This window comes from Tamandua tetradactyla, chromosome 25, assembly GCF_023851605.1.
Source record: "Tamandua tetradactyla isolate mTamTet1 chromosome 25, mTamTet1.pri, whole genome shotgun sequence".
NCBI classification, from domain to species: domain Eukaryota; kingdom Metazoa; phylum Chordata; class Mammalia; order Pilosa; family Myrmecophagidae; genus Tamandua; species Tamandua tetradactyla.
The window spans coordinates 27,102,639-27,115,350 of record NC_135351.1 but is presented as its reverse complement, the minus strand read 5'-3'; the positions used below and the strand labels follow the sequence as shown (position 1 = coordinate 27,115,350).

The window sequence follows — 12,712 nt, the reverse complement described above, 5'->3', positions numbered from 1 at the left end:
TTGGTTGTACCATGTTCCATCACATAAATGTTTCAATAGTTCGTCATTCTGTTTCTCAGTCATTGTAACCTTCAGGTCCCTCCATCTATTTGGCATAATAAATAATGTCCAAAATAAACAGACCAGGTCTTACAGTATCCTCACTTGGTTGCATAATCAGCAGCATTCTCAATTTTAGACCATTTTCATTGGTCCATAATGACAAAGAACTGATAAACAGTGTCACCAACTATCAAATCAAAACTACCTCTTATTACTTGCTTTCCTTCCAATTAGTTGCCACTGGTGGTGCTGTAGTACTGTTGATGTCTTCCTGTTAACTATTGGCCATAGCATGTACTTTCAGTTTTCCCCTTATATCACACTACTATTGACTCTTTCTCCACTATCGAACCCTTGAAATAGTTCATGCAAGAACTTATTTATAATTTAATCAATAGGATACATGGCATTATACCTCCCCTTTCAATCATATTCACCTTCAATGTGGCAATGTAACTTATAAACCTGCTAATTAGTTACTATCACTTCTATTTGTTCCCTTGTATTTAGGTACAACCTCTTAGGGTAGCCTTTCCCCCATCTCTAGCTTTTGTGTACCTCTTTGTCTACTATGTTCTACAATGTAACCTCTGAGATGACCTTTACTAGAGTCATATTAGCAAAATCATATAGTATCTGTCCTTTTGTATCTGACTTATTTCACTCAGCATTATATCCTCAAGTTTCATCCATGTTATCATATGTTTTAGGACCTCATTTCATCTAACTGGTGTATACTATTACATCATATGTATACACAACATTTTGTTTGGAAAGGGGTGGGTCAGGCTGTTTGCACTAGCTGGCCAGTCTCTGGTTCTCTGCATCTTAGCTTTTACAATAAGGGCTTCCCTGTGTGGTGTAGAAGATCCTCCCAGGTCATCTACACCCTAGAATTGCCATCCCAGTTACCTTCCATGCCTTCTCTAGATGTTCCTTGGAGTAGGAGTGAACTCGACCTACCCTATTCTGCCATCCTCCTGGAACTCTGTCCTTCATTTTTGAAGGACAATTTTGCTGGATAAAAACCTTTTGAGTGATGGTTTTTATCTTTTTGTAACTTAAATATATCATACCATGGTCTTTTGTTTCCATGAATTCTGATGAGAAATCAACATTTTATCTTATTGTAGAACCCTTGTATGTTTCTCTTGGTGCCTTCAGGATTCTCTGTTTATCTTTAACATTCTGATTAGTGTGAGTATTGGAGTAGATCTATTAGAATTTATACTGTTTGGAGTATGCTGTGCTTGCTGGATATGTATCTTTATGTCTTTCATAAGGGTTGGGAAATTTTGGGCCATTATTCCTTCAAATATTCTTTCTGCTCCCTTTCCCTTCTCATCTCCTTCTGGCACACTCATGACACGTATGTTTGCATGTTTCATGCTGTCATTCACATCCTGGAGAGTCTGCTCAATTTTTTCCATTCTTTTTTCTCTAACTTTTATTGTGAAATATAAAATGTATAATGTAATATAATATACAAAAAACAATAAATATCAAAGTAAGTTTTAACAAATACGTATAGAAGAGTTTGGTATGGGTTGTAGTTCCACAATTTTAGGTTTTCCTTCTAGCTGCTCCAAGACACTGAAGACTAAAAGAAATATCACTGTAATGATTCAGCAGTCATACTCATTTGTTAGATCCTACCTCCTCTGTTATAACTCCTCCTTCTCCTTTGATCCTTGCAATCATTAGGGGTATTTGGGCTATGCCCATTCTAAATTTTTCGCGTTGGAAAGGGATGTTGATAATATGGGATAGGGGATGGAACTACTTGATTTTCTTGGAGAGGTTGGCCCTTCAGGGTTTTATGATTTGTCTGACCTAGGAATCCATCTGGAGATTCTAGTTTCCTGAAATTAATCTTACTGTATGAAACTTTTGCAGAATTTTCAGATAAAGTTATAGGTGTTCTTTAGGGTTGCCAGGAATGGTTTTCATTGAAGTTTGGCAAACCATGGTAATCAGGAATATCTAGCAGAAACTAGCATAAAAGTAGCCTCTAGAATAACCTCTCCACACTATTTGAACTCTCTTAGCCACTGATACCTTATTTGTTACATTTCTTTCCCCCCTTTTGGTCAGGAAGACTTTTCTCAGTCCTATGGTCCTAGGGCCAGGCTCATCCCTGCGAATCATGTCCCACGTTGCCAGGGAGACTTTCATCCTGTCCATGTCCAATGTAGGGGGGAGCGTAATGATTTTGTTTGCAGAGTTTGGTTTAGAGAGAGCAAGAACCTACATCTGAGCAATAAAAGAGGTTTTCTGCAAGTAACTCTTAGTCATAACTTTGGGTAGACTTAGCATCTCTCTTCAGAAGAGCAGACCTCAAGTTCAAGAGCTTGGCCTATTGACTTGGGAGTCCATATGTTTGTGACAGTGTCAGGGTTTCCCCAGTGGTAAAGTTTAATAGTTCCATATTTTTTCTTCAGGCCTTCAAGGAACTTTGCTAATGCCTTTTAATTATCTGCTTAACATACTCTGGAATGTATCTGGGTATTATATCAATCTATAAAGAATTACAAGCCCTCATTCTCATTTTGGGCTCCATGTGTTTGTGTTGTTTAAAAGAGGAACCTGAACAGGCAGAGTTAGATTATGTGCTACTGAAAAAAAGTAGATTTTGTACAACCTAAACCTCTTTTCCTTTGGCCTCATACAGTAGGTGAAGTTCTACAATACCAATAATGTCATCCTTACCCTTGTATTCTGATTTACCTTAGTCTTGATCAGATTGGCTTCTTTCTTACCTCTAAATGAAGCCTGATCTCTTTTTTGGCTTCTTTAACAGTTGCTGTATGTAGCAGTGCTGACTTTCAGAGCTGCAGAACTTTAAACTCGGAGTCTTAGGTATCACACAACTAGCTTTAGTTCCAGGGAGATACCAGGTTATACATATGCAGCACAGCATCTCAAAATCTGGAAATAAATTTCAGCTCCAGACTAAATGTGATTGCTATAGGAGGCTACGACCTAGGCCCCAATTTTCTAACAAGTATTTTCTAAAAGAGACAATACAATATTTGTTTTTTGTTTGTTTGTTTGTTTCTGGCTTATTTTGTATCACATAATGTCCTAATGGTTTAATCACAATGTTGCATGCCTCATAACTTTGTTCCTTTCTGTAGTCTTACAGTAGTCAGATATGAATATACCAGAGTTAGCCATTCTACTTCTCACAATGTATCTTTCAGCCACATCCTTCCTTTGGGCATTATGTATAATGTCCACAGTCGACAATCCATGTCTCCTGTTATCCTCATTTAGTTGTACAATCATCAGTGCTCTCAATTTGAGACGATTTTCTTTGCTCTGTGAGAAAAATAATCTGTAAACACACCCTCACCAAATAAGAAATTCAAACCTCTCTTTAACTCTTGTTCTTTTCCCCCAGTTATTTATCCCTGGTAATGCTGTGATACTATTGGTGTTGTCCTATTAAATATAGACCATAGCCTGCAACGGTAGTGTCCTCGTTATATCCCGATATTATTTACTCTTTGTAAAAGAGTCATACTTTTGAAGTAGTTCATGCGAGAACTTATTTATATTTTTAGTGTTAATTGGTGAGATACAAGACTCTATAAACTCCCTTCAATCATGGTCACATTCAATATGGCAGTATTACTTATAGACCTACTAATAAACTGCCTTCACTTCTCTCTAATCCCTTACATTTAAGTTCAACCTCATTAGCTAATCATATACCCATCACTAGCTTCTGTGTATCTCTGGTTCCCTATACTCTATAGCATAAGCCTCTGAGTTTCTCTTTACCTATATCATAATAGCAAAATCATGCAGTATCTATCCTTTTCTGTCTGGCTTATTTCAGCTCAGCATTATATCCTTAAGGTTTGCCCACGTCGTCATACACTTCAGGACCTCATTTCATCTTTTTTTTTGTGTGTGTGTTTTCCCTGGGTCCCTCCTTGGAATTACCTGGGGTTGTGGAACTGGTTATGGCAGCTGCTAGTGTACACAGTCGATCAGAAATGCATGCTGGCTAGACTTGTCAATGATGCAAGCTTTCCGGCCCAGTGGGCAGGAAATGGAGGCACAGGGACTTGGGCTGTGGTTTAGGTTGTGGCATGGGGCACAGTGCGTGAGTGTGGGTGCAATGGTCATGGGACAGTGTGGCACAAGTGGGGTGCAATGCATGGTTTGTGGGGGTGTGGGTCATGGGGCAGGGTTTGGGTGGGCATATGGTGGTGTGCAGGGCATGGGGTTGGGTCTAGCCACAGGATGTGCCCTAGGGCTTTGCATGGTGAGGGTTGGTGTGCAGGTGTCTGGGTGTGTGAGATGTTGGCCAGAGAATCAGGGATGCTTGGGTGAAGTGCATATAGGGCTCAAGGATTGTGGGCAGTATATAGCATGTGAGATGTAGAGGGAAGGCATTGCAGGAGATAGGCTGCAGGGGCAGTGTATATATTTGGGGGTATGTGACAACAGGGTTGGTGGGGCTTGAGTGTGTTGGTCACAGGAGGCCAGAATTCAGGTGTGCAGTTACGCATGTGCACTGGTATAGGCACAGGCAATGTATTAGTTTGAAAGATGCTGGAATGCAGTATACCAAAAATGGAATGTCTTTTTCAAAGAAGAATTTAATAAATTACATGTTTACAGTTCTAAGAAAGTGAAAGTGTCCAAATTAAGGTGCCAACAGGAAGTTACCTTCACTCAAGAAGGCTAATGGGTCTAGAACATTTCTGTCAGCTCGAAAGTCATGTGACTTGCATCTGTTGGATCTCTTGCTTTTGGGCTCTGTTGTTTTAGTCTCTGTTCCTTTGGGGGTTCCTCACTTTTATTCTCTGGGGCTGGCTTTCATCTCTTGGCTTCCCTCAGCTCTCTCCAGTTCTGGTTTGCTTAACATCATATGGTGATGTGTGGTGGGCTCAATATATCTCCAAACATCTGTGTCTCTGTTCTCCACATGTGTGCTTCTGTGTGAGTTCTGCTCTGAAGTTTCTGTTGGCTCTCTCTCTGAAGGCCCTGACTCTCCAAAATACTTACTCATTTAAAGGATTCCTGTAACCTAATCAAGACCCACCTGAAATACGTGGAGTTAAATCTCTAATAAAAAATTACACCATATTACTTCCCTAACCACAGGGAATAGGTCTATGTCTCTCTCCAAATTTTCTCCAGCACTTGTATCTCTCAGTTCATTTTTAAGCAGTTTTATTCACACAACATAGAACACAACCTAAGGTTGAATCAGGATTATAACATGGGTTTTCTGGGGTAAATAATTCCTACAAATTAGCAGAGGTAGGTTGAGTGTATCGGTGGTGGAGTGTGGAGGTTGGGGTGCAGGACATGGGCTGTCACTTTTGGGCCATCTCCATCCATTACAAAACATGAACATTACCATTATAAACACCAATGTGCAAATGTCCACTCATGTCTATGCTCTTAGGTCCTCAAAGTATACATCTAAATACAGGGTTGCAGGCATGGCAACTCACACCTAGCTTCCTGTGGAGTCACTGCTCTCTAGATTGGTTGCACCACATTACTTCCCTAACCACAGGGAATAGTCCATCTCTCCATCCAAATTTTCTCCAGCACTTGCATCTCTTAGTTCATTTTTAACCAGTTTTATTCACACATCATACAACACAACCTTAGAAAAATTCAGTGGTTTCTGTTATAATCACATGTCCTTGGTCTTACCAGCACAATCTAAGAGTTTCTATTTCCTTTGCAAAGTATCTATACCCCTCCCTCATATCCCCTGGTTATTGACATTTAGCTTTGTCATATTGCTGTTGTTACATTCAATGGATGAATATTATAATTTTACTGTTAACTAGAGGATTCATTTCAATTGACTGTATTTTTCACCACATGGCATCCCATTTTAAACACCTTGCAATATGGACATTCATTTGTTATCCTACATATTTGAATATCTGACCATTTAATCATCATCATTGCCCACTCTAGGCTATGGTAGACTATACTTTCCCAGTCCTTACCCCTCTATCTTTTCTTCTGGTGTTATACATGACAACAGCCCTCCTCCCTCAACCATACTCACTCTCAGTTTTGCTCAGAGTACTTACAATATTGTGCTACCACCAAATACTACTGTGCTATCAGTTTCTGGATTGTTACAATCAGTCCTGTTGAACATTCTGTACTTCTTCCTCATCAAATGCCAAATCTCTACCCTCTTTCTTTATCACGATAACCTGTGTTCTTAAATTTAACCCTCAAAGTAAACTCATTAATATTAATTCCTGTTAATAAGACCATACAGTATTTGTCTTTTTGTATATGGCTAGTTTCATTTAGCATATGTCATCAAGGTTCATCCACATTGTTGCAGTTTCATGACTTTAGTCTGTCCTTTAGCTGTATAAAATATCCATCATGTGTGTGTACACATTTGTCTAGCCACTTGTCCGTTGATGGGCATTTGAGCTGTTTCCATCTCTTGACAGCCATTAATAATGCCACAACAAACATAAGTGTGAAAATGTGGAATGGGATTGCTGGATCATATAGGAATTCTATACTTTGCTTCCTTAGGAATAGTCAATATGCTTTTTTTTCATTTAGAAATCATTCCATTCTACATATGCAATCAGTAATTCTTAATATCATCACATAGATGTATGATCATCATTTCTTAGTACATTGCATCGATTTAGAAAAAGAAATAGCAAGACAACAGAAAAAGAAATAAAATGATAATATAGAGAAAAAAATAAAAATACAAAATACAAAAAATATATATAAAAAAACAGAACAAACAAACAAAAAAAACTATAGCTCAGATGCAGCTTCATTCAGTGTTTTAACATAATTACATTGCAATTAGGTAGTATTGTGCTGTCCATTTTTGAGTTTTTATATCTAGTCCTGTTGCACAGTCTGTATCCCTTCAGCTCCAATTACCCATTATCTTACCCTATTTCTAACTCCTGATGGTCTCTGTTACCAATGACATATTCCAAGTTCATTCTGTAATGTCGGTTCACATCAGTGGGACCATACAGTATTTGTCCTTTAGTTTTTGGCTAGTCTCATTCAGCATAATGTTCTCAAGGTCCATCCATGTTATTACATGCTTCATAAGTTTATTCTGTCTTAAAGCTGCATAATATTCCATCGTATGTATATACCACAGTTTGTTTAGCCCCTCTTCTGTTGATGGACATTTTGGCTGTTTCCATCTCTTTGCAATTGTAAATAATGCTACTATAAACATTGGTGTGGAAATGTCCGTTTGTGTCTTTGCCCTTAAGTCCTCTGAGTAGATACCTAGCAATGGTATTGCTGGGTCGTATGGCAATTCTATATTCAGTTTTTTGAGGAACCGCCAAACTGCCTTCCACAGTGGTTGCACCATTTGACATTCCCACCAACAGTGGATAAGTGTGCCTCTTTCTCCGCATCCTCTCCAGCACTTGTCATTTTTTGTTTTGTTGATAATGGCCATTCTGGTGGGCGTGAGATGATATCTCATTGTGGTTTTGATTTGCATTTCTCTAATGGCCAGGGACATTGAGCATCTCTTCATGTGCCTTTTGGCCATTTGTATTTCCTCTTCTGGGAGGTGTCTGTTCAAGTCTTTTTCCCATTTTGTAATTGGGTTGGCTGTCTTTTTGTTGTTGGGTTGAACAATCTCTTTATAAATTCTGGATACTAGACCTTTATCTGATATGTCGTTTCCAAATATTGTCTCCCATTGTATAGGCTGTCTTTCTACTTTCTTGATGAAGTTCTTTGATGCACAAAAGCATTTAATTTTGAGGAGCTCCCATTTCTTTCTTTCTTTCTTCAGTGGTCTTGCTTTAGGTTTAAGGTCCATAAAACCGCCTCCAATTGTAAGATTCATAAGTTATCTCCCTACATTTTCCTCTAACTGTTTTATGGTCTTAGACCTAATGTTTAGATCTTTGATCCATTTAGAGTTAACTTTTGTATAGGGTGTGAGATACGGGTCCTCTTTCATTCTTTTGCATATGGATATCCAGTTCTCTAGGCACCATTTATTGAAGAGACTGTTCTGTCCCAGGAGAGTTGGCTTGACTGCCTTATCAAAGATCAAATGTCCATAGATGAGAGGGTCTATATCTGAGCACTCTATTCGATTCCATTGGTCAATATATCTATCTTTATGCCAGTACCATGCTGTTTTGACCACTGTGGCTTCATAATATGCCTTAAAGTCTGGCATCGCGAGACCTCCAGCTTCGTTTTTTTTCCTCAAGATATTTTTAGCAATTCGGGGCACCCTGCCCTTCCAGATAAATTTGCTTATTGGTTTTTCTATTTCTGAAAAATAAGTTGTTGGGATTTTGATTGGTATTGCATTGAATCTGTAAATCAGTTTAGGTAGAATTGACATCTTAACTCTATTTAGTCTTCCAATCCATGAACACGGTATTCCCTTCCATCTATTTAGGTCTTCTGTGATTTCTTTTAACAGTTTTTTGTAGTTTTCTTTGTATAGGTCTTTTAACTCTTAGTTAAATTTATTCCTAAGTATTTTATTCTTTTAGTTGCAATTGTAAATGGAATTTGTTTCTTGATTTCCCCCTCAGCTTGTTCATTACTAGTGTATAGAAACACCACAGATTTTTGAATGTTGATCTTGTAACCTGCTACTTTGCTGTACTCATTTATTAGCTCTAGTAGTTTTGCTGTGGATTTTTCCAGGTTTTCGATGTATAGTATCATATCGTCTGCAAACAGTGATAGTTTTACTTCTTCCTTTCCAATTTTGATGCCTTGTATTTCTTTTTCTTGTCTAATTGCTCTGGCTAGAACCTCCAACATGTAGTTGAATAACAGTGGTGATAATGGACATCCTTTTCTTGTTCCTGATCTTAGGGGGAAAGTTTTCAATTTTTCCTCATTGAGGAGGATATTAGCTGTGGGTTTTTCATATATTCCCTTTATCATTTTAAGGAGGTTCCCTTGTATTCCTATCCTTTGAAGTATTTTCAACAGGAAAGGATGTTGAATCTTGTCAAATGCCTTCTCTGCATCAATTGAGATGATCATGTGATTTTTCTGCTTTGATTTGTTGATATGGTGTATTACATTAATTGATTTTCTTATGTTGAACCATCCTTGCATACCTGGGATGACTCCTACTTGGTCATGATGTATAATTCTTTTAATGTGTTGCTGGATTTGATTTGCTAGAATATTGTTGAGGATTTTTGCATCTATATTCATTAGAGAGATTGGTCTGTAGTTTTCTTTTTTTGTAATATCTTTGCCTGGTTTTGGTATGAGGGTGATGTTGGCTTCATAGAATGAATTAGGTAGCTTTCCCTCCACTTCGATTTTTTTGAAGCGTTTGAGCAGGGTTGGTACTAATTCTTTCTGGAATGTTTGGTAGAATTCACATGTGAAGCTGTCTGGTCCTGGACTTTTCTTTTTAGGAAGCTTTTGAATGACTGCTTCAATTTCTTTACTTGTGATTGGTTTGTTGAGGTCGTCTATTTCTTCTTGAGTCAAAGTTGGTTGTTCATGCCTTTCTAGGAACTTGTCCATTTCATCTACATTGTTGTATTTATTAGCGTAAAGTTGTTCATAGTATCCTGTTATTACCTCCTTTATTTCTGTGAGGTCAGTGGTTATGTCTCCTCTTCCATTTCTGATCTTATTTTTTTGCATCCTCTCTCTTCTTCTTTTTGTCAGTCTTGCTAAGGGCTCATCAATCTTATTGATTTTCTCATAGAACCAACTTCTGGTCTTATTGATTTTCTCTATTGTTTTCATGTTCTCAATTTCATTTATTTCTGCTCTAATCTTTGTTATTTCTTTCCTTTTGCTTGCTTTGGGGTTAGTTTGCTGTTCTGTCTCCAGTTCTTCCAAGTGGACAGTTCATTCCTGAATTTTTGCCTTTTCTTCTTTTCTGATATAGGCATTTAAGGCAATAAATTTCCCTCTTAGCACTGCCTTTGCTGCGTCCCATAGGTTTTGATATGTTGTGTTTTCATTTTCATTCGCCTCGAGATATTTACTAATTTCTTCCTTGACCTACTGGTTGTTTAAGAGTGTGTTGTTGGGCCTCCACGTATTTGTGAATTTTCTGGCACTCTGCCTATTATTGATTTCCAACTTCATTCCTTTATGATCCGAGAAAGTGTTGTGTATGATTTCAATCTTTTTAAATTTGTTGAGACTTGCTTTTTTTTACATGCAGAAATAGCTTTATTAAGTTATGCAGCACTTTTTTTTTAAACTATGTGGAATACCCAAACATTTTTTAATGACATAAGAAATAGCTAGCACATCTTTGGTAAGCAGGTTCCACTTTCACAATTTTATATACGTCAATGATCAACTACAGATTTTCATGTCTTTTAGTATATCTTTCTTACAGCAATTTGTCAAAACATTTGTTACACAAATACATGACTTAAGAAATACATACACTATGAAAAGAAATATCAGACATTAACAGGATTTGAAATGTATAAAGCAAACACAATAATAGGGCTACACAAGGGACTGTGGCATCTTTCAGTTCATTTCTGTATTTTATTCTCTTTTGAAAGACATTTTCTCCAAAGTTCCTCTGTCCAGGTTTCATTTCCTATAAATGGATCATGCTCTCATTTTTTTTTCCCGCCTCAAATGTTGACGTTTTAGCAAGTTGAAATCTCTCAGCTGAGAAAAAGGAAAGTTATCAACTCACAAGGGGCATTTATTGACACCTATTTTTTAAATAACCTAAGCCACAGCACATACTTTAAAACACAAAAGTCAATCACAGACAGGCAGCCCTTCACGCTGGGAGCAGTCCTTGCCTTCAGCACACCGCAAGGAGAGGCAGGTCGGGCTCCTGAGGCCCAAAGCTCACATGATGATGCATTTGTCCAGCAGCTTCTCGGTGGTCTTGGGCACCTCGGCTTTCTTCTGGGGGATCTGGAGGCAGCCGGCGGGCTTCTTCTCGTGGGTCAGCATCATGAGGAACAGCTCCCGCACGTTGACATCGGTCTTCGCCAAGGTCTCCAAGAAGCCGCAATTCCACTCCAGCGCGTAGGCGGCTCCATCCCTCAGCGCCAGCTCGCAGTCTTCCCTTTTGTTGCCCACCAACAGGATGGGGCACTTAGGCAGGTTGTTGCCTTTGATCTCGAAGATCAGCTCATAGAAGGGCTTCAGCTCCCCCAGGGTCTGCTTCTTGGTGACCGAGTAGACCTGAATGAAGGCGTGACCCTTGGCAATGGCGAGGCGCTTCAGGCCCGGGTATCGGGGGCTGCCAGTGGTATCGGTGATGTGCAGGGCGCCCACGCTGTTGTCGCAGCTCATCACCTGGCGGTAGGTGTCTTCGATGGTCGGCAGGTAGACATCACGGAAGGTGCCGCGCACCCACTTCTGCACCAGCGCGCTCTTGCCCACGCCCGCGGAGCCCATCACCACCACGCGGTAGTCTTTGCTCCTTCTCTGCCGCATCAGGGCGCGGATGATAAGCAGAGTGGGCAGGGGCCGCAGCCGCCGCATCAGCGGTTCCTTGAAGCCAAAGCAGCAGTTGCCCATTGTCGGGAATTGGCAGGGAATTGCGTGCACAACTTGCCTGGGGCCAAGTCGGTTGTAGGGGTAGCACATGCAGAAAATGCAGCTGGGGTCTGAAGACCTGGTTGTATGGACTTAAGCAAACAACCTGTTTTCTTTGTATACTCAATTTCTTCATCTGTAAAGCAGGAACCACAGGATCTCATAGAGAAGGGAGGCCACCAGACAAAACTCCACCAGCGCTTGCCCCAGCACATCCTCCGGCGTTCTCTCTTACCTCCATCCAAGTTTAATCTCATTTCATCTTACTACTGCATAATATTCCATCATTTGTATATCACACATATTGTTTAACTACTTGTCTGTTAATGGGCACTTGGATTGTTTTCATCTTTTGGCAATTGCGAATAATGCTTCTATGGCCATCAGTGTGTAAATGTCTATTTTACTGCTTTCAACTCCAGTGGGTATGTGCTAACTATTGGTATTGCCAGGTCATAGGTCAACTTGATTTTAATTTTTCTAAGGAACCACCAAACTTTCCTTCACAGTAGCTGTACCATTATCCATTCCCACCAGCAGTGAATAAATGTTCCAATTCCTCCACATTTGTAGTTTCCTGTTGTTTATAAGCAGCCATTCTTATAGGCATGTGATGATATCTCATTGTAGTCTTGATCTGCATCTCCTGTATAGCTAATGAAAATGTGCTTTTTAGCCATCTGTATTTGCTCTTTGAGAAAATGTCTATTCATATCTCTAGACTGTTCGATTCAATTTGCTAGTATTTTGTTGAGAATTTTTGCATTTATGTTCATTAGGGAGATTGGTCTCTAGTTTTCTTTTATTGTAGTATCTTTATCTAGTTTTGGTATGAGTGATGTTAACTTCATAAAATGAGTTAGATAGTGTTCCTTTTTCCTCAATTTTTTTTTGGAAGAGTTTGAGCAGTATTGGTTTTAGTTTTGGGGGGAATGTTTGAGAAAATTCCCCTGTGAAGCCATGTGGCCCTGGGCTTTTCTTTGTGGAAAAATTTTTTTCATGACTGATTGAATCTCTTTACTGGTTATTGGTTTGTTGAGATATTCAATTTCTTCTTGAGTTATTGTAGAGACTGTGTGTTTCTAGGAATTTGTCCATTTCCTGTGAGTTGCCTAGTGTATTGGCATAGTGT

General features: G+C 39.2%; 1 protein-coding gene across 1 annotated transcript; it reads right to left on the bottom strand.

The window, feature by feature from the left end:
• Positions 1-10,881: 10,881 nt before the first annotated feature.
• Positions 10,882-11,562, bottom strand: LOC143669253 (GTP-binding protein Di-Ras3-like). The gene has a single exon (XM_077143886.1). It carries the CDS (start codon positions 11,560-11,562, stop codon positions 10,882-10,884), a length of 681 nt encoding a protein of 226 aa, XP_077000001.1.
• Between the last annotated feature and the right edge of the window lie 1,150 nt (positions 11,563-12,712).